Source organism: Melanerpes formicivorus, unplaced genomic scaffold, assembly GCF_026170545.1.
Source record: "Melanerpes formicivorus ecotype bairdi unplaced genomic scaffold, bMelFor1.0.p_v2 SCAF_49, whole genome shotgun sequence".
In the NCBI taxonomy this organism is placed as follows: domain Eukaryota; kingdom Metazoa; phylum Chordata; class Aves; order Piciformes; family Picidae; genus Melanerpes; species Melanerpes formicivorus.
Window position 1 is genome coordinate 3405395 of NW_027142401.1, and position 22125 is coordinate 3427519.

Below are 22125 nucleotides of genomic sequence, written 5' to 3' on the forward strand. Positions count from 1 at the left end.
ACCATGGGACCAAGTGCCGCCTCCAGTCTCCTCTTGAACACCTCCAGTGATGGTGACTCCACCACCTCCCTGGGCAGCCCATTCCAATGGGCAATATCTCTTTCTGTGAAGAAATTTTTCCTATCATCCAGCCTAAACCTCCCCAGCACAGCTTGAGACTGTGTCCTCTTGTTCCAGTGCTGGTTGCCTGGGAGAAGAGACCAACCCCCACCTGTCTACAGGTAGTTGTAGACAGCAGATTGTCAGCAAGTTGTCAGAGATGCATCCACAAAAAGCATTGTGAAATCTCGTTTTTCAGGTGCTTTGCTACTTGAATATCAGTTACAGATACTAGTGGTCTATATAAAATTAATGAAGACAAGTATGTACTTCAGGGTGAGATTCAGTAGGATGGTGTATCTTTACATGTGGGTGAAAACATCCAGTTTCTTTCTGTATCTACTTCACTGACCCTGTTTCTCATCCATGCCATATTTTTAAATACCATTTCTATTACTATAGAGTTGTTTATTGAGCATTGTTAGGGAAGTGTGATGGAGGGATTTAACTTGTGTTTTAATGGCCCACCTGATCTGCCCTTTCAAGTGTGAGGTGGCAGAGACAGCCACAAAACTGCACATAGCTAAGAATATCGAGATAACCTCTGTAGTTGAAATTATTTTCAAATTAGAAATACAGGGAAATAGAGGTCTGCAAATCATTCTGTTAGCTCTGTGTGCCTAAATTCTGCTGGTCCACTTCACATGCTGGAGTGGTTTTGTGCATTTGGCTATTACAGAGCTTTTTTGTTGACAAAATTCAGGGTTTTCAGGAAGGGTTGTGGAAGCTTGAAAGAAGCTGTCAGGGGGGTTGGAACCAGATGATCCCTGTTGTCCCTTCCAACCCTGACTGATACTATGATACTATGAAGTGTTTACTGTTCCACTACATACTGGTTGAATTCTAGCTCTGTTGAAAACTAATGACTCCTTAATGAAATTGTGGCTGTTACTTCACCAAATTAGTAAGTAAACTCCTAAGGCAAAGATTGAGGCTTTGTGAGGAACAAGAACAGTTTCTACTCACCTTGTGCAGTGACTCACAGACAGTAACCCTAGCATCAGCCCCAACCTCTGTGCATCAAGGCAGAGGTATGGTCAAGTTTATATCCTGAGTTGAACACTCTGCTTTGTGTCAAAAAAGCCCCCAACCAACAAGACCCTCTCTTATTAAAGCCAGAAGAGGCAATATGTGTTCTTTGTACTGTCTGCACATTGACTCCTAGTTTTTTTTGAGGAGTATTGTACATTTTTTATCTGCCCCAAATCAGACAATAAAAAAATGTTAATTACCTTTTCCCCTTGCAAAGCTGTTGAAACTACCTGAAAGTTGAGTTTCCTTTGAGTTTCAGGGAAAGATCAGAAGACCCTAGTGGTTACCCACTGTCATCACGATGTGCATTCAGCAGTTTTACACCAATTAAACAAGTAGCCCAGGAGTAAAATCTGAGTTACCTTTAGGTGTTGCATATGGATGGTAGCAAGTGATATATTGGTGCAACAGGAGTAAATTAATGCCTTTGCATTTCCACCTGCTCAGGGTAAAGCAGAAGGTCCTTCCTGACCAACAGGTTGCTAATCTGACACATATGTGGTAGTGAATTACAATCAGAAGTATGAAGCACAGGACTGCTTTAACTGCTTGCTCACCCCCTTGTCAAAGAATGCTGTTTTCACAACAGGGACAGCTGTGGGACAGCAGCGTTATGAGATCCAGGAAGGTTTAAGTTATGCCAGACTTAAACTTCTGTGGCAGAGAACTTACTGCACAACCTGTTTGGTCATCTTGACCTCACTGTGCAACCCTGTCAGAGGCAGTATACCCTTCAGTCATCTGCTTTTAACTTTCTTTTCCCAAAAGTCAAAATTTGGCATAAGTTTAGGCAAAATCAGGTTGAAGTGGGTCGGGAGAAGAAACGGCAGGTAAACACCACATGTACACACAAGTCTTGGGAATCTTTCCTTGTGATTGGCAGCTGAAAAAGGAAGAGTAGGCTGAGCATAAAGTGGATGAAATGAATCAGAGCTAATTACTTAATATGTTTGCTCCCACTTACTATTATTTTTAATCATTCAGAGACTGCAGTACCATTAACTATACTCTGAAGTCTGTCTGTCCGTACACAGCAGTGTTTTGAAAACGTGGCAATTTGTATAGAAAAACAGCAGTGAAAGAGCAAATGAGTTAAATGTGACAGAACACTAATACTGATGAATGTCCTGCTTTGTTTATTTTCTTTCAGTTTACAAGCCTTGAGGAAGGAGAAGTCCCGAGATGCTGCTCGCTCTCGTCGGGGAAAGGAGAATTTTGAATTCTATGAGTTGGCAAAGTTGTTGCCGCTGCCTGCAGCCATTACCAGCCAGCTTGACAAGGCATCCATCATTCGACTTACAATTAGCTATCTGAAAATGAGGGACTTTGCTAATCAGGGCGATCCTCCGTGGAACTTGAGAATGGAAGGACCTCCACCTAACACATCAGTAAAAGGTATGGAGTGAATGTGTTGCATGGTATCGAATATGGCAGCCTTTACATTGACATTTTTACCGTCATCCTTTCCTCTTTCCCTGCACATCAAATCCTTTAAAGGGATACAAATGTGGAAATCTGAGGTCTGCATGAGAAAGACACCATGTGAAGGTGAAATAAACCTCTTATTTTTTTTTTTTTCCATTTAAGAACAAAATTAAGAGTGTAACTATTACAGCTGTGAGTCTTCCAGGTGACGTAGACTACACCGTTTGAAGTTAGTGAGCAATGATTATGCTACCTTGTTTTACACTACTGTGTGTAAGGATTCATTTGAGAGGAGTGTGGCATCATTCCTTGATTTGAGGGCTCGATCTTTTAATTCTCTGGCTGAACCTTAAAGGCAGAATTGTGTATTTCTGAAGTTGGAGAGAATCACAGCTGAATTTGTAGATCTTCAGGTCAGAGGCTAGGCTTTTATTTATCATCTTGTAATGTGTATAGAAGTTGTTTTGGCTTCTGAGGCGTCTGTAAACATTTCATCCAAAATAGGCTGCTTTCAATATTAAGCACCCTCTTTTCATGCTCAAACAAGCAGTTGGGCAGAAAAATCAATGTTTTAGACATGAGTTGCCACAGGTAATAGAGGAATCAGGCAGTTATTTTAGAGGCTGTGTGCATGCTGGTCCTAAATAGTGTTTCAAATGGCTTGTATCTACTAGATATCTTTCTGTAATTTTTTTTTCTCTAAACTCATGCTGCTTATGTAGTTGAACATGATCTTGCTGTCTGATAAATACTTTCAAATGGGGGAACAAGTTACATTAACAGAACTCCAAGTTACTAAAACCCAGGGATTGTGGTTGTCCTGGATTTGATAGCATTAAAAAAAAAGGACTGATCTCATATTTGGAGGAAAACATGTTTTGGGCACAGGAGTATGAGATTTGTGCATTTTGCATTTTTCCCATATGTAATAAAATTTAAACTCTTATTCCACACATGAGACAAAAAGAAAAAGCCCCCTTTTAAGACTGGGCCCCTCAGTTTAGGAAGGATGTTGAGTTGCTGCAACGAGTCCAGAAAAGGGCAATGAAATTGGTAAGGGGTTTGGAACACAAGCCCTGTGAGGAGAGACTGAGGGAGCTGGGGTTGCTTAGCCTGGAGAAGAGGAGACTCAGGGGTGACCTTATTGCTCTCTACAACTACCTGAAGGGAAGTTGTAGACAGGTGGATGTTGGTCTCTTCTCCCAGGCAGCCAGTACCAGAACAAGAGGACACAGTCTCAGGCTGCACCAGGGGAGGTTTAGGTTGGATGTTAGGAAAAAGTTCTATACAGAGAGAGTGATTGCCCATTGGAATGGGCTGCCCGGGGAGGTGGTGGAGTCACCAGCATTGGAGGTGTTCAGGAAGAGGTTTGATGGGGTGCTTGGTGCCATGGGTTAGTTGTTTAGGTGGGTTGGATTGGTTGATGGGTTGGACACGATGATCTTGAAGGTCTCTTCCAACCTGGTTTATTATTATTATTATTAAGAATGGAGGGAGGAGGAGGAAATAGAATCTGACGTGTCAGCCCGCAACTGCCCTTGCAGGGTTCCCAGTATTGGTGGTGCAAAGGGCTTTTACCTCTCTTCCAGTTAAAGGAATATGAGTTAAGGGAAGTTAACATTTCAGTGCATGGAGTTAGACATGGAGAGCGGGAATGAAAGGACTTGCAGGCTGCTGCTTCTGATTTAGCAGCTCGACATATTTGTGCTATTTCATATGTTTAATTTATATTATCTACCACATTATGTATAATTTTCATGGAAGGGGAAAAAAAAAAAAAAAAAAAGGGAAAAAAGGTAATAGTTATATCATCCAGAGCAGAAGTATAACATGGTTCATAAGGCTTCTGAGATAATATGCAAATGTTCCCTTGGTTTTCAGATGAAAGTTTATTCTCAGGCAATTAAACAGTATTTCAAGGTGGCTATAAAGTGGACTTGGCTGCACTATCTCTGATCTGTCTGTTAAAATAAATAATTCCTGCAAAAATTCCTGCAGCTAACAGACATACAGTGCTTATACAAGCTGTCCTGCATTATGGAAAGTCTGATCTCTGCAGATCTCTGTGTATGTTTTCAGGCTATCTGGGATCTGGTTTTCATTATCCTTTCGTGGAATATATACCTGAATACCGAAGCTTCCTTTTTGTGCAGGGAATCGAACAACAACAACAAATAATTTTGAGGGGAAACAAAACCTTGTTTGTAGACAACAGCATAAATAGTCTGACCTAGATTAACATGTTTCTCCCCATTAACAAAGGCAAGATAAACATTTAATGTCTTTTCACCCTATCTGATATAATAATCCTCCTCCTCCACCCATGTGGTGATATGTTTCTTATTCCGTAAGGGATACAGAGGATATATGAAGGGATATGAGGGATGTGGGGGAGCTGGGGGAGAATTTATTCTTTCCCTCCCTCCAGCCCCCATTTGAGTACTTAGGTTTATACTAACCCTGACTCTATTATTTATATGTCAGTATATTGAAACAGTGCTTGATGAAACAGTGTTTTGTTGTATAAGAATTCCCCATAAGCAGGTTTAACTCTATAGGTATATTTTATTACTCCACCAGTTCTCCTCACATGGAAACCTGTTAACACATTCTGATCAAACATTTATGAAATTACATCAAAAGAAATTCCTTTTCATTTATTAAGGGTGCTTTTTTGCTGCCCTTGAAGAGGTTCATATGGATAAACAAGCTCACATAAATAGCTTGCAGCTTCATGTGAAGTATGGTTTGTAATCCTACAGTAAAACACTAGATATTATACTTTGTGCATGCCCAAGCAATCTTCTGAATAGACTTAAAGGTATTTGGAAAATTATATGAGAGGTACTTAATGTTGCAAAGGCAACTGCCTTTTTATTTTTTGTTTGCTTTTTTTATTCTTTTTCCCCTCTCCTCCTGCTTGTGCTCATAATTAAATTTCAAAGCTTAGTTTTAAATTTGTCCCCCAGTACTGTACAGCAATTTAATAATTTTAATTTAGTATTTCAGGGAGGTCTTTTATTCTGCCCTGTATTTACCACAGCTTTTCTTAAAAGTCTATAAAGGCTGATGAGTTTGTTTTCCTATGCCTATTGTGCAGCGATCACAACAAGTTGTGCTTGCAAATGAACACTCAGGTAACTCCATCTAATATTTTCAGAGTCAATTACTTCATGGAAATATCTTGAGCAATTGGAAAGTGACAGATAGTTTTCTCCATTATTCTAGAAATATCTGTATTGTTATAATACAGATCAAATCTACAATGAACATTATGCATTATTCAAGAAATGACCAGGCATTCTCAGCAGTGTTTCAGCTAAATAACTGATGATTGTAACCTTTAAAGAAATCACATTGTGGTGACTATTGGTAAATCATTTCTCCATTCATAGCAATCTTTATTTAGAGGCTATCTAGAAACCATTATATCTTTTATTAATCTTAAAAGCAATAGCCAATGATTTGACATTTGCTAAAAATGGATAAATTTTCCATCTTCTAATACAGCAGATTTCAGTCAATGCTGTTTTTTTGCTGCATTGTCTAAGGCTTTCCGTACATGGGAAGTATTAGTCCTTGTAAACAGATACACACATAACTTGCAGCAGATGAGTTTAAAGATTACAGTTCTTAAAGACCACGACATGATTCTCATTTTGAAGAAAATAATTTTAAAGTTATTTAGAGTCAATAGAAATAAAATTGCTTTTCTTCACATACTGTGTGCAGTACATTACGAATAGCAGTACTATTCTCCTCTGTCTCCGTTCCTTCAGAAGGCTGTTTCATGCCCAGTATTTAAGGGTTATGTTTTGAGGGGAACACTAAATGAGCTGCTGATAAATTATTTTTTTTGGCATTTAAAGGTGAATTTTCTAAAAGTTGTGATCTGGGAATGTGCTCAGCTAGTAACTGGTACTTTATGTGGCATGGAGCTTGAAGGCCTCCTGTGCATTCTTATTGTCCGTCACATAACAGGCCCTGGAGTCCTTTTCCAACATCTAACTCTTGTGAGAACCTTCATATTTTGGAATACTGTCCTTAAATGATTCATTGCAATTTTAGTTTATATTTTGAACACAAACAGTTGTGGAAAGTATTCACAGATCGTTTGGCTTTTTATGTTCTGTTCTGATATGTCTTCCCAAGCCATATTTTCTTCCTTTCTTTCAAGTGAAGAAGGGAGAGGAGGAGTGTGAGGTACCATGATATTCTCTTGTGTCTTGACTGTGTTTGGCTGATGTGAAGTCATGCCATTTATGTCCTTTTGGCACAGTCTTTATGACACTGGTTCTGACTTGAGGCCACAATCACTATAGATAGAAGGCTCCTGACTCTCTCTTGAACAGAGTTCCCAGCATTTGCCGTTTCCTTTTCTTCAGAAGCTACAATTAAACCCTGGAGCCTCTTGCCTAATTTTGTAAAACCTTGTCCTGGAAATTTGCCATGATGACATCCGAATAATTCTCATGCTTTCATCCTTTTTTGGCTGAAGTGAGGTTGTTTCTGTCTTTGGAGATACAAATGTTTGTGCAAGGCCATAAGTCTAATTTCCTGCTGGATGACATGAAACATACAAACCTTGGGCATGTCTTTTCCTTGAATGAGAAAAGGTAATTGTGGGATTATGCACGATTTTGTGTTATCAGTAGGTTTATCTTGAGCCTTTTTTTTTTTGATTAAGACAAATGTTTACATTTTAGATTACATAAGTAAAATAATCTTACTTCTACTGTAAGAGAAGAGGTGAATGAGAGATTCTAGCTGAGGAGTGAAAAGAGCTTCAGTAAATAGTACTGCCTGACTAGTAGGTTGTGTGAAGTATGTGGCTCAGTTTAGCCATTTTCTGGCATTACATGTTCTGCAATTAGGTAGTTTTACACATCTATGTTTTGGAATTAATATATACTAGTATGAAAATAAGTTGAATGCTGGAGAAAGTGTTTGTGGTGAACTGAAATTCTTCCTGTCCAGATTTTTTCTTGTCCAAGGTTACTAAATGTGACTCTGACATGTATGCAGTAAAGCATTCATTGTTACTTCTGTTCTGCATTGGTAATAAAGTTAAGAAAGATGTTTTGATAATCACAAGGAGAAAAATTTTGCTTTAAAACAAAATTGCACTACTTTTCTTCAAACTAGCATGTTTTTCAAAGGATCCATTCTCAGTCTAAACAAAGTATATAAGTATAGTTGGAAAATGAAGTTGATGTATAGCTGGAAACTGAAGTTGATGTCTTATAGTAGGGAACTCAGGGTTGAGGAAATAAGTCCAGTGCTTTGAATTCTCTGGGAAAGAAAATAAGCAATAAGGGTAATTGGAAAGTATGGTAATTGTTATCCCAAATGTCAAGTGGGATTACTTTCATTAATTTAAATACCTTTTTTCTCATAATTTTTATGCTAGATATTTGTGCATTTCTAAGAGATAAATAAATTATTCTCTTCTGAATTGTCTCCTCGTGGAAACCCTTCAAATAACATTACCTGTTGTTAGCCTTTTATATTTTAAACTGAGTGTTGTTTCCTGAGCAGGCAGTGCAAGCTAATACAAGTCCTTTCCTGCCAAACCACACAAGCCTTCTGCTAAGAACAGTCTTCTATTCCAAATCACCACACAATTCTGTCTCAGGGAAACCATCTACAGGAGCAAGGGAATAAAAATTACTTATTCTCCGTGTTTGTGGCCTAAGATGTTGTTTTTCACTGTTAGACATGAAAAGGTCAATCAGATGAAAAGAGCAAAATGCAGATAAATTGGTGCTATTGCTTGTTGTGAAAAAGGTGTCTAAATGTGGCCATCCCACTTCATGTGGAACATCTGCTCTTTTGCTGCAGAATTCTTGATATCTCTGTAATTTATTTCTCCCTATCTTGCAGGTGTTTTTCTTATGGGAATCTGAGTCTTTTTTATATGTAGGCCACTATAAAGTGTGGCAGCATCAAGCACTGATTGGTAAACGTAACATCTATTCATTCTGAAGCGTGTTTATGTGGCCACAGGGGCAGTGCAGCCATGGGAATATAGACCTATTACATAGGTTAAAGAGAAAGATTACTAGGTGTTGTTTGAATGTAGCAAACAAGTGCTGAAAATTTCAGACAGTGGTAAAACATTAATGTTCTTTATGAGAATTATTGATGGTTTTCTAGTAAGAAAGATAGGGAACTCAAAATGAGGTTGCTCTGTTTGAATCTCATTGTGATAGATAAGATGAATTGAATACTGGACTCAGAGTTGGTTGTTGCCTAGTGACAAGTGATCATGATCTGATTGCTTTCAAGCTCTGCAAGTGGAGGAAGGTGCCAGCCAATATACTTAGTGTTTCTGAGAGGCTAATTGCCTAATGGGGAAACATGTGTGTGAAAGTGGTGAGGAAAAATTAGAAGAAAAATTAGGAAAAAAAAAATGACTAGAAGTCTAAAAGAAAAAAGTATGAAATGATTGTTTTCTTGCACACCTGGAAATTATAGAACTGCATCCTCTTTCAGAATCAGTAATTTGAAAAAAAAATGTGGATGTGTAGTTATGGAAAACTTTGGGAATAAAAGGGAAATAATATAGCAATTGAGATAAACTGCCATATCCGAGATGCAGAAAGTTGACAAAGAGGAGACATTGAGGGAAAAACCTAGCAAGATTAGAAAAACTGAAGAAAAATTGATGTTATTCATATGAGAAATGGGAAGAATCCTGGCAATGGTGTAAGCTCATTGTTGATATGGCATGGTAAAACTGATGCAGCAAAGGCAGGAGAGCTTGACAGGGGGTTGCGGTATGGAATCAGTTCTACAGGTCTTTACAGTTCAGCTTACTGCTAATAGCACACTGAGTCATTGTCATCAACAATACAACAACTTGAGAAGGACAATTCTGTTGCCAGAGTTCATGGTTTGGTGGTGTTAGTTTTACAGTGTTAGGTTTACAGTTGGACTCGATGATCCTAAAGGTGGTCTTCAACCTAAACGAATCTATGATTATGTAACTTAACTTCTTGGTCAAAATGACATTATTGTAGTTTGTTGTGGGTTCTGTTGCCTTGTTTCTTTTTCCTTCTTTTTTCCTCAAGCTCCTCATGGAAAAGCATTCTGCCTCTGGAATTGAAATGCTTGAGTACCAAGCATTAGGTCCCAACTGCTGCAGGCTCTGTGAGTCATGCTGTTATCCATGATAAATTCAATCTCTATCTTTTCTGATGGGAGAATGAGAAATCTTTCTTTGGTGTCTGAATCAAACTTAAAAGTACTTGAAAAATATTCTTAGGTGTGCCAAAAAAAGCAGGTCTTCCCAACAAAGCAGGGAAACTCCTGACATCTCAGTAAAACCCAGTGGCACCGCCTCATTGTGATTGCCACGGTTCTGTGTTGCTTCAATAGGTTACCTGCCATGGGACATGCAAGGAACTCTGAAACTCCTGGGCATTGTATTCCTGAACTCCAACTTGCAGTGTTTCTCAAGTATTCCAGTATTGTTAAACACATTGCCTTTTATGGGTTCTTCAGGCAAGGTCTGGGTTACCTCTGGTATCAGCCCGATATTATTTTCAGCATCATCCATTCCTTACAGCGCTGATGTGATGTTTGCAGAACTGGGCTGTATTAGTCTCAAAGCAGTTACAGGGAAAATAGTGGGGAAATTCCTTAATTAAAGGGGTAAAAGTAAGATTGTCTATTTTTTCAGCAAACATGAATAAGTGGAAAGTAATTCTTATAAAACAAACCCAGCTCAATTCTTTGAAATTGCAAGTCCAGCTAACTAGGGTATGTATTTTATACTGAAGTATTAGTAAGGCCTTTAAGTTACCATAAAAATTATGGTTTTAAAGTACTGGAAGCACATTATATTGACAGAACCAAGCTAAACACATTATCACTGATGGATCTTGGAAAGCAGATTGAAATGAAAGGATTTATTAAGAAAGGATTTTCTGTGGCCTTCTCCAGAAACCACTGTGCCCCATGATCATCAATGAACTGGGACTAAATATAGCATAAGTGCTGTTTCCAAGTTTGCAAATTACAATGATGTTTGGATCATAGACAATGATCTGTGCACCTTAGTAAACTGAAGCCCCTAGAATGTATTTATTTCATTGTAACAAAATGGAAATTATTGTTGTTGTTGTTATTCATTTTTATCTTTACTGTTCTAAACTCCAGGCTACTCGTTGTTGCTTTGTAGGTAGCTTTTTGTTTTTACAAGACTGTGATCCTGTGACTTTGAAATGTTTTAGATTTCTTGTGATGCAGAAGAGGAATAAAAGGAAAAGCCTTTCAAGTTCAGCTCTTCCCCCCCCCCCCCCTTTTTTTTTTTCCCCATGAACAAAAAAAGAACCTACCTGCTTCTTCCAGTTCTGCTAGCAGAAATGTTAAAATGATGTAGTTTCTCCTTGTGCTTTATTTGTATTGTAAAAAGTTCTATCCATCACTTCTGTGGATACACAACAACACAACATGTTTACTGCTGGTAAAAAATTAATACTCTTTTAAAAATCTTGTCAATCAGATGTCTGTCAGTCTCTGAAAGAGTTGTTTATTGGTAGAAGTCTACCTTACAACTTAACAATGAAATAGGAAAATGACCAAACAATAACTGCTTTTAAGAGCGAGGAAATAGAATAAGCGACATTGATGTCTTTTCTCTCACTCCCAGTTGCTACTGTATTTCTGTTCTATTACATTGTATTTCATCTTCCTTTCTCTCTTCTTGTGCTGTTACATCGACTTGGTCATTAGGTTCATTAGGTCATTGGTGGTGAAATCACCATCACTGGAAGTGTTTAAAATAAGACTGGATGAGGCACTTAGTGCCATCGTTTAGTTGATTGGATGGTGTGAAGTCATAGGTTGGACTTGATGATCTTGGAGGTCTTTTCCAACCTGGTTAATTCTGTATTCTGTGATGTGATGTGTCATGTAGGTTGAAGTGAATTTGTATCTCTCAAGGATCAAGGGCCACTTCTCACCAAAAATGTAAGAAGATTTTGCTTCCTGTTTGACTTCTAATTCGCAAGCAGGGCAGTCTTTGAATATCAGCTTTGCTGTCAAGCTGGAAGATGGTGGTTCGTAAAGTTAAACTTCATGTGGTATTGTACCATTTCTAAAGAAAACTTGTTCAGAAAGCAGTGATCAGATTTTACTGCAGGAATAAGCAAGGTCAAAGTAATAATAATAATATCTGTTCTTTCAATACAGTTTATTTTTCTTAGTTTTCTTAGTTATTATCTTTTTCCTTTTCTTCTGTTGAGTCCTTAACTGGAGCCCCAGATATGCATGCCTTCCTCTTCTACTCAGCTTGCAGTGTTGACTCTCTCCACTTTTAGCCCTCTGCCTCTGTTTGCATTCTCAATGCAGACTTGGTAATGAAAACAATCTGGTGAAGAATTTTAGGATTTAAAAGAAACCCAAAAAAGTTTTTAACTTTTTATTTCTTTCTTCCTGCAGTATCTTTCTGTGCACAGTAGTCCTCAGTGTCATTCAAAATTCACTCTTCAGTTGGGAACATACCTTTCTCATTTCCTTAACAGATGGTGGGTGTAGTCATTGTAATTCATGACTGAGAACACTGACAGTATTGGCTGAGTGGGTTTTGGCAAGACCATGGACTTCCAGAGGAGAGCCATGAGACTGGTGAAGGGACTGGTGGGAAAGTCATATGAGGAGAGGCTGAGGGATGTGGGGTTATTTATCCTGATGAAGAGGAGACTCAGAGGGGACCTTATCACACTCTACAACTACCTGAAGGGAAGTTGTAGCAAGGTGGGGATATATCTCTTCTCCCAGGCAACTTGAGATGAGGCAACAGGGCATGGCCTGAAGGCTTAGGTTGTATGTTAGAAAGCACTTCCTCACAGAAAGGGTAATTAGACACTGGATTGGACTACCCAGGGAGGTGGTAGAGTCACTGTCCCTGGAGGTGTTAAACTAAAGATTGGATGTGGCACTTAGTGACTGGGTCCAGTCACTGTGGTGGTGTTAGGTCATAGGCTGGACCCGATGATCTTAGAGGTCTACTCCAGCGTCAGTGATTCTGTGTGACTTGCAGAGAGAAGCATATCACGAGAACAAAATCAACAGTTTCATTGGCTCCAACCTTGGTGGTGATGGTAAAGTCAGGGAAAACTTTCAAATTAAAACCTAGTTAATTTCTTGTCATTATATGGATTATATATGGATATATTACACAGGTTTTCATCCAGTAGAAATTTGTATGTAAGTCAGTCCACCTATCCAAAGCTCTTAATAAAATGTTTGCCTATGATTTTTATGTTCATGTTTTACATAGCATGGGCTGGCTGCAGCTGGTCTTTTTTAGAAGCATTCATATCTTAAATTATATGTGCAGTCTACATAACTTTTTCAAATAACACACATGATGGGGTTAGCTTAATTACAGATGTGCAATAAATCCTGTCTACCTAAAGCACTTGGTTTGCTTTTTTAGTTTTTAGGAGTGAGAAACAGACAACAAAGAATCACTGCTGTAATTTTTTATATGAAAAATGGCATTTGCTATCTGTATCACAGTATCACAGTATAACTTAGGTTGGAAAGGACCTCGAGGATCATCGAGTCCAACCTATCAACACAGACCCCATGACTAGACCATGGCACCAAGTGCCATGTCCAATCCCCTCTTGAACGCCTCCAGGGATGGTGACTCAACGACCTCCCTGGGCAGCACATTCCAATGACCAATGACTCACTCGGTGGAGAACTTCCTCCTCACCTCGAGTCTAAACCTCCCCTGGCACAGCTTGAGACTGTGTCCCCTTGTTCCCTTGTTCTGGTGCTGGTTGTCTGGGAGAAGAGACCAACCCCCTCCCGGCCACAACCACCCCTCAGTATTTGATAGAACTTTTGTTTTGTCTTTTTATTTGTCCCTTTTTGAACAGAAGGAAAGTGTCCTTGCTGTCAGGAGTGTTTTGGACAGAGCCTCAGTCACACTTGATATTGTAATGTTCCATTTCGCAAATGAAAGCAGTCGAGGAATTGGATTGAACGGTTTCAAGTATAGCTAACATACCTTAGTCTCCTCAGCTGAGCAAAGAATGTAAGGACACACTAAAAATCCTGCAAATTCAATAAAGCTTAGCCTTTGTTTCTTCTGCTAATGTAGTATGTTGGTTTTCTGGGTCATATGAACTTCTGCTGTATATCTCCAGTTGAATGTCTGCTTCCTTTATACCTTGATGATGCATTGCGGAGATTTTGTGTTATTTGTTTTACCAAGCGTTACATTATAAGTAAAAGACTGTGACTCAAAGAAAACATTTTGTCTGAAATGAAGTAAACACACAAACCTTTATTTTCTGCAAAACTGAAAGAGGAAATCTGTTTCACATCTTATATATTTGCAGTCATATATTTGTTAGCATTTTTCGAAGTGTCTTTACTATTTGAAGTAAATAATAGTCAGAGTCCTGGAAGTGAAGTTTGCAGTATCTGGATTTAATAATAATACTTATTTTCATGTAATAGTCACTTGAAATACCTCTAGTCAGCAGACAGAGATTTAGATCATGAGGGAAAACCCAGTGATTTTTAGAAACCCAAGTGCAGTGATTTTGTATCTGTATAATATGCAAGTGGAACCGCAGTTGGACCAAAGATTGACCACAGTATCAACGCAGCTTTATTTCTGCAACTGTTCTCTTTGAAGCCAGGGGAAGGAAATCGAGTTTCCACCAAATCCCTGTGCTCTTGTGGTCTCCCATTTCAATCAGGAATATAAAATAGAGCACAATGAATCCATAGTAAAGACTTTCCCAGGACATTAGAGAGATCAGTAAAAACTGTTTTCATTAGCTGTCTGTAATTAAAGAACACCCTTCATAGAGAGCTTACATTGTAGAGAACATGTAAGCCACTATATCTAGCTGAGATTTTGAACCAAATAAGAATCTCCATACAATTGAGGATATAGGTCTTAAAATATCAAGGTGCCTTGAGAAACATCTTTTCTGTTTATTTGGTAGCTTTTAAGCCAAGGTGAATATTTTTATTTTTAATTTCAAAGGTTTTAGTCATACTGTGATTTCTGTTCTGAAGGAAGGAATGAAAGACAAATCCCTAATAAACTGCTTAACTCCAGTAGTGCCACAGTTCTCAGAAACAGACCTACTCAAAAATACCTACCTTAATTTCAGTGCTTGAGCATGTCAATCCCTATAATTCTCAGAGTTAAGTCAAGGGCATGTGTGTGTTGTTACTTTATGTTTTAATTGCATCATACAAAAGTCAGTTTTGCCTTGCTTTGCATGGGGTAGTACCCCACAGAAGTAAAAAATTCCATCTTTTACTTCATCTGAAAAGTCATTAAATGTATATTTATAATAATAAAAGGCAGGGGGAGAAATATTTCTGTTCATGTTTTTATATGTATGTGGACAATTCCCAAGCATTACTTCTAGCAGGCAGAATAATATTGTCAGCATTGCCTCACTTCAGATTTCACAGGAAACCACACTTGTGTGAAGGTCTAGGAAAAATAAGGAGCTGATTTTTATGTTTGCTTTTTTAAGTACATATAGCATTTCTAGAACTATCAGAGCAGCTCTATGTCCCCTTTCCAATTTGAATTGCTGTGTACTCTAGCTGTTTCTCATCCTCTTGATGAAGCAGAACAGTGATGATAATGCTAATAGAGAAATTGAGGCATGTACAGATTTAGGGCTAACTTTTCAAAAGAGCAAAGCACCCCAACTGGGGCCAGCTTTCAAAAGATCTCTGATCCTATTCAGCAGCAAAATAAATAGCTAGATTTTCAAAAGATTTCAGCACTTTGGTAATCTGATCATAAGAAGCAGCTGCTAAGCACATTTGCAAAGCCAGCCAAGAGTGACTTGTTCAGTATCACATAAGAAGTCTGTGGTAGAACAGGGAATAGAGTCCCCTTCCCATGTCACTGGGTGAAGAGTCCAGTTCTTAAGCAATAACAGTATCTTCATGTTCTTTACAAGAATACTGTATATAATCAGCTTTTCATTAGGAAATGTAACCCATGTCTGTGAGGACATAGTCTTCAGAACATTAAGATTTATACTTGCGGTGGATAATGAAGCAATCAAATAGCAGCAATGTTACTAATCCATTTTATATTGAATCTCTGTGTTATATTGCCTTAATTAGGTATATTTTCTAAAAAGAAAAAGTCCCTTCAGTGTTTTGTAAAGGTTTTGCAATCTATTGTCAACTTACGTGCCACAAGCGGAAAAAAAAATGTTAGAGTAACTAGGTATTCTAAAAGAACCTGACAGAAATCTGTGGCAAGTCACAGGATCACAGGATGTTAAGGGTTGGAAGGATCCTCTGAAGGTCATTGAGTCCAACTTCCCTGCCAGGTGTAATTTCCTGGGGACTTTCACCCTCATACCACATTTTGATGGCATAGTGGCTTTATTTACATTTTAAATGTTTCTGGGCCTTGCTACAGATGAATCATAGAATCAACCAGGTTGGAAAAGTCCTCAGAGATCATCAAGTCCAACCTAGTACCTAATACCTAACACCTCATGACAACTAAACCATGGCTCCAAGTGTCACATCCAATCCTTTTTTGAACATCTCCGGGGGCGGTGGCTCCAATATCTCCCTGGGCAGCACATTCCAATGGCCAATTACTCTTTCTGTGAAGAACTTTTTCCTCTCCTCAAGCCTAAACTTCCCCTTGCACAGCTTGAGACTGTGTCCTCTTGTTCTGGTGCTGTCTATCTGGGAGAAGAGAAGAGACCAACCCCCACCTGGCTACAGCCTCCTTTCAGGAAGTTGTAGAGAGCAATAAGGTCTCCCCTGAGCCTCCTCTTCTCCAGGCTAAACAATCCCTGCTCCCTCAGCCTCTCCTCATAGGGCTTGTGCTCCAGACCTCTCACCAGCCTCATTAGGTAATCTATTAGGTAATGGGTTAGACTCGATGATCACTGAGGTCTTTTCCAACCTGGTTGATTCCATTCTATGAAAATACCTTTCTGTCCTGTTGCCCTGAGCAGCTCATGGCTCAAACCTAGGGCATTTCTGCTGTCTGAAGATGAATATATTGGTTGTTAATTTAGTGTCTTAGCACCGTTTTCTCTTTGCCCTTATATGTCAGGCTGTTTCTGCTTATTTTGTGTATAAACAATGATACTTAGACTTCTTGTCCTGCTCTTTATGGTTTCTATTTTGGTGGTCTTTTCCTCTGCTATCATTTTGCTCTAGCATCCTATCCTGAAGACTAAAAGGGCAAATTTCCTTTCATAAATATTACTAAAGACCTGAGAGGACAATTAACAGCTCGCCTCACCTCATAATACATTTTGCAGCCTTGAGACGAAAAGCTCCAACATTTTACAAGGTCTGCATATTGACTTACCCATCACTAGCCTGAAGTCAGCCCAACAGATGCTTCGTGGCTAGAAGCATCAGTCAAACAGCTTTCCATTGTGTGCTTACTGGCAGTTTTGATGTCTTGGTCTCCAGCAGTGATGATACAGGGCAGTAAATGTGGCAGGGGATAATCATTGAAGATGTTCATATCAGTCCTGAAAGGGTTATTTCACCTGCCAGACGGGAAGATGAATTTTGGAGACCGCCTCCCTTGAGTCTGATCTGAATTGCACACAAAGGATAGATGCGATGGTCATGAGATGATTGCCTCTTGAAGTGTAGAGCTCTTGCAGAACAGTTTTGTTGAGGTACAATGTTGTACAGCTGCAGTAAGCATCCAGTCTGATTTCTTGCAGACCCGTACAGAGAAACTCATCCAGTGTTTTCTGTATCTGTGATACAGGTTTATCTCTGTGGAAAGTATCTATTGTTGATGTAAAGCATTTAAATGCTGAAGAATCAACTGCATCCCTGGGCAGATTGTTTCAACAGTTAATTATTGTCACTGTGGAAAAAGATATGCCTTATGTGTAGCCTTATTTTGGCTTCAGCTTCCAAGCCCTGGATCTTGTTATGCCTTTTTCACTAGATTAATGAGCTGCCTACTGTCAGAAATCTCTTCCACATGTAGGTATTGTGATCCTCTTAACCTTCTTTGCAGTAACTAAATAAATCGAGCTTTCTTAGTCTTTCACCATAGGGAATGACTTTCAGAAGTTTAATCACTCTTGTAGCTCTTATTTGAGTCATATCCAATTTTCTAACATACTTTCAGACTGGAGGGAGCCACAGGTGAGCACAAGATTTCAGTAACAGTGTCAGAGGAGCCTAAAGTAAAAACTGCAGTGTCTATTCCAGTGTGCTATTATTTCATTTGTCCCTGTGATATATGTTTGCTGTGCATTTTGATATAATGCAAGTAGCTTTTTTTTTTATCCTTTAAAAAAGCACCAAACTTTGGAAATTAATACAAGTTTCTCATTGTAGTGTTTCTGGATTCCTTTTGCTGATAAGAATTGAACAATGTCAAGAGGTAGATTCTTGCGAGTAATGGTGAATGCTGAAGGTTACACTTGGTTTGTATTTTGTTACAGTGACCTAATTATTTCAGTATGATTAGGCTGTGCTACAGAGAGCTGAATGTAGAGAGCAGGCACTGCAAGGTGAGCTTGGGGAATTAATCTTCTGAGGAAAGTGGCTTTCATAGTTAGTATGTTGAATGGGCTGCGATGGCAGTGTTAGCTTGCCTCCTCGATTTGGAATATCTCTGGAAACAAACATCAGTCCAAGTTTGTCCAAATTGTTCCTTTTGCCACCTTCTAGTCTGATAACTGTCTTATTCAGACAACTGGCATTGCTGTGTTGGAAAAAAACAACTGTATGTTGCCAGTATATGTTGGGGACTGGCCTGTTACAGAGCAGCACAGTGGAAAGGGATCTGGGGGTATCTTGGGGTGTATTAGGAGGAGTGTGGTTAGTGGGTTGAGAGAGATTATCTCCCCCCTCTACTCTGCCACAGTGAGGCTGCCTCTGGAATAGTGTGTCCAGTTAGTTCTGGGCCCCTCAGTTCAAGAAGAACAAGGGACTACTTGAAAGAGTCCACTACAGAGCCACAAAGATGATTAAAGGTATGGAACGTCTCCCTTATGAGAAAAGGTTGGAGGAGCTGGGGCTTTATTGCTTGGAAGAGACTGAGGGGTGACCTCTTTCATGTTAATGAAGACTTGAAGAGGTTTGGGAGGATGGAGCCAGACTCTTCTCAGTGATGTCCAGTGATAGGACAAGGGGCAATGGGGGCAAGACAGAGTATAGGAAGTTCTACCTGTACGTAAGGAAAAACTTTTTTACTGTGAGGGTGTCAGAACACTGGAACAGGCTGCCCAGGGAGGTTGTGGAGTCTTCTTCTCTGGAGACATTCAAAACCCACCTGTTTCCTCTGTGGCCTACTTTAGGCAATCCTACTCTGGCAGGGGGCGTTGAACTAGATGATCCTTTCAAGGTCCCTTCTAACCCCTAATGTTCTGTGATTCTCTGATCTGGATAAGAGAAACCAGAGCACAACTGAGCCGAGAGAGATCGGGAGATCCTTGCTAAGCGTGCGCAAAAGGCTGCCTTCCACCCAGACCCAGTCACCTCTAAACACATCTTCAGAATCCTAGTACTGTGGTGCACAGAAGCTAGAGCTCTGCATGGAAAACGAACTCACTTTCTAAGACAGCACAGTAACTGGAGCCAAAATCTGTATGGCAATTGGTAGAAAATAGCTCCTTTTGAATTCAGACTTCCTTTAGTTTAAAATTAGAGTTAAGTGGACACAGGTTATCTTTGTGATTTGGGTTCAGCTGTCTAGTGTTTCCAACTAACAAAAAGATATAAACCTTGACTTTCAGAAACAAACTGCCTTTTTCAGTCAGGTAGTTTCTTTACAAGTGTAAACGAAGCTGCGGATTTTGCTGGTGACTTCCTTCAGTTTGTGTTCTGAACAGTAAATTCTGTAAGTAACAGACAAAGCTTTCAAGCTGTCAGCCATTTACCACTGTGAATTGCTATGGGAGAGAGATATTTTACTTTCTTTTAGCCCATACAAAAGCTGTCTCCTCAGACTTCTGGGTCAATTCCTTTAACTTTCCAAAAATGCAGTTGCATTCAGTTAACTTTCCTAGCCTAGCCAGCAACCTTTGGTCAGCTCAGGGGAAACTCTTGTTTGTCCTTACTTCAGAGGCTTGGGTTTTCATCTGTCCTCAAAAACACGGAGCAATTTGTGCATTTCTATGCTACGTTAAGGTGAGCAATATCAGAACTTTAGGTCTTGCTTCTCTTGTTTATGAAGAGAGGAAGAAAAGAAAAACCTCGGGTCCTGAAAATGGTTTCGTTCACCACTGACTTGCCTGGCAGCAGGCTGCTGGGAGAGAGGGGATGTACTCTTACAGGCAAACTGAAGAGAGAATTGACTTTCTGTTACTTTCTATCCCTCATCTCAATTTACCTAAATGTTGATTATTTATTTATTTATTTCAATTCACCATACCCATTTTTGCCCTGGTTTATTCCTCAAAACTGTTATCTAGGTTTGTGTTACCCAAAACACTACCCAGCATTTAAGAATGCTTGGGCATCTTTGCACACACTGGTAGCAGTGAGTTATCAAAGAATAAATTGGGTAACTGCATTTGTTTGCACGATTTCTCTACAGAGCTTTTAAACCACTCTTTTGTTTTTAAAAAGAGGAAAACCTAAATATTAATAGAGAATATTTGAAAGTCAGGTTGCAGATTATTTCTGTTACTAATGGATTATTTTTTTGCCTACATATAAATAAAAATGCATGTTAGTCAGCTGCACTAGAGTAACAAGAAAGTTGAAATCATCTGAATCCATCTGTAGTCTATTTTATGCTTCTAACAATTTCAGTTTAATGCCTCTGTTTAGTTTCATACTGATCATTTATACTGACAAAAAGAAGGAAAAGAAAACAAGGAACCTGTCATCAGTCATTCATTTAATCAAGTAGCAAAAGTATATAAATAAACATACTGAGTTAATTATTCTTCTGTATGTAATGATTGACAATAATGTTAATTTATTCCCTTTTTTAACCTTTGACTGTCAGTATAGCTGGGATTAATAGGCACTGACAAAATGAAAAGAAATAAATTTCTGATAGCCACTGAATGTTACTAACATCAGAGTGTTTCCCCCTGAAACTTCTCCCTGAAGATGTATCAGATCTATGTCATGTGTTATTTTTCACACTTCTTTGTGCCATGTTTCATGCAATTTTGGTGATTGCTATTAGTTTACAGACATATGGCCAGGAATATTTTATGAATGAAGAGGTTTCTGGAATGTACAATATTACTTCTTCACATTTATATGGGAACTGTAATTTGAAGATCTCAAAATACTTTGCACTTGTTATTGCAGAATGTATTCAAAAGCTAGCAAAAAAATACAGTGTTACAGCTACTAACTTATGTTATCTGCTCCATCCGTCAGACAGCGTTTCTTCCATAGTGAATACTCTCTTCCTCCTTTGCAGTGTTTTACTGGGTCCATCCAAAAAGATATTTTTTCAGGCCCTTGGACTTACAGATTCAGAATTCCCAAAGCAGCTCTCCCTGTTAGGAGTGCAGTTAGCTCAACACCCTCTGCTAGCTTTTCACACCTGAATAAATTCCAGTTAATCAGTTTCTCCAGCTTCTAAAATATCTTCCTCTAATGATATTACTGTAGATGAGTAGTAGGTATCCTGAAAAAAAAACAAACATACATGCAGGGGACATTTTACAGCTTGCTTTGAAATGCTGTGTGGCATTTCATTCAAGTCAGTGGAAGGCATGGGCTAGGAAACATTTTTCATCTATCCCGAATGGTGCGTCAATGAAGAAAATACTTCAGTCCTTTTGTTAGAAATCATCTGGCGTGGCATACAAATACTCAGGTGTGTTTCCTGCAGTATTTCAGTAAGTGTATCAAAGATGGAAAAAAGCTTTGCCTGTGGATCAATGTGTTTTATTAATTGTGTTCAAAACATCTGAGGCACAGATGCATAAATTTGGATTTCCCCCATTTTTGTGTTAGGATTTCTGGGTGGCTTGGTCTTTTTGGTGTGTTGTGGGTTAGGGTTTTTCTTTTGGCTTGTTGTGGATTTTTCTGCCTTTTGTGTTGATTTTTTTCCTTCTTGTTGTTTGATTTTGGTTGTGAGGTGTTTTGGTGGGTTTTGGGTGGGTTGCTGTTGGTTGGTTGGGTTCTGGGAGGTTTTATGTTTGGTGGGTTGTGTTTGGTTTGGTTGGTTGTTTTTTGTTTGGGCTTTTGTGTGTGTGTTGGTTTTTTTGTTGGCTTTTTTGTGTTGGTTTTTGTTTGGTTGGTTGGTTTTTTGCTTTCTGAAGGAGTGATGTAGTTGCATGTAGCCAGATAATCTCCAAACTGCTGATTTGTTTTCAGGGGTTCAAAATGGAAATTATTTTTGCTACTCCAAGATCATGCACAATAAGGTTCCTTTATTTATTTAGGAAGGGAGGTGGAGTTGTTAACGATAATTGTCTACACAAGGATTTTTATGTATCAAGTTAAAGAAAAACCAACATGAACACCAAAAAAAAAGCCTAGCAGAAAACCTCAAACCCCTTCCTTTGTCAATTTGAATTGTTCTGCCTTCATAAAAGAAGAAACACAAAACAATTCAGAAAGGATGAAAGCCAG

General features: G+C 38.9%; 1 protein-coding gene across 1 annotated transcript in view; it reads left to right on the forward strand.

Annotated features, from left to right (window-relative positions):
- NPAS3 (neuronal PAS domain protein 3) overlaps positions 1 to 22125 on the forward strand; it is a 658723-nt gene that overhangs the window by 195276 nt on the left and 441322 nt on the right. Inside the window, exon 2 of the mRNA XM_068160299.1 lies at positions 2282 to 2526. Coding sequence (XP_068016400.1) covers positions 2282 to 2526 — 245 coding nt within the window. The remainder of the gene's footprint in view (positions 1 to 2281; positions 2527 to 22125) is intronic.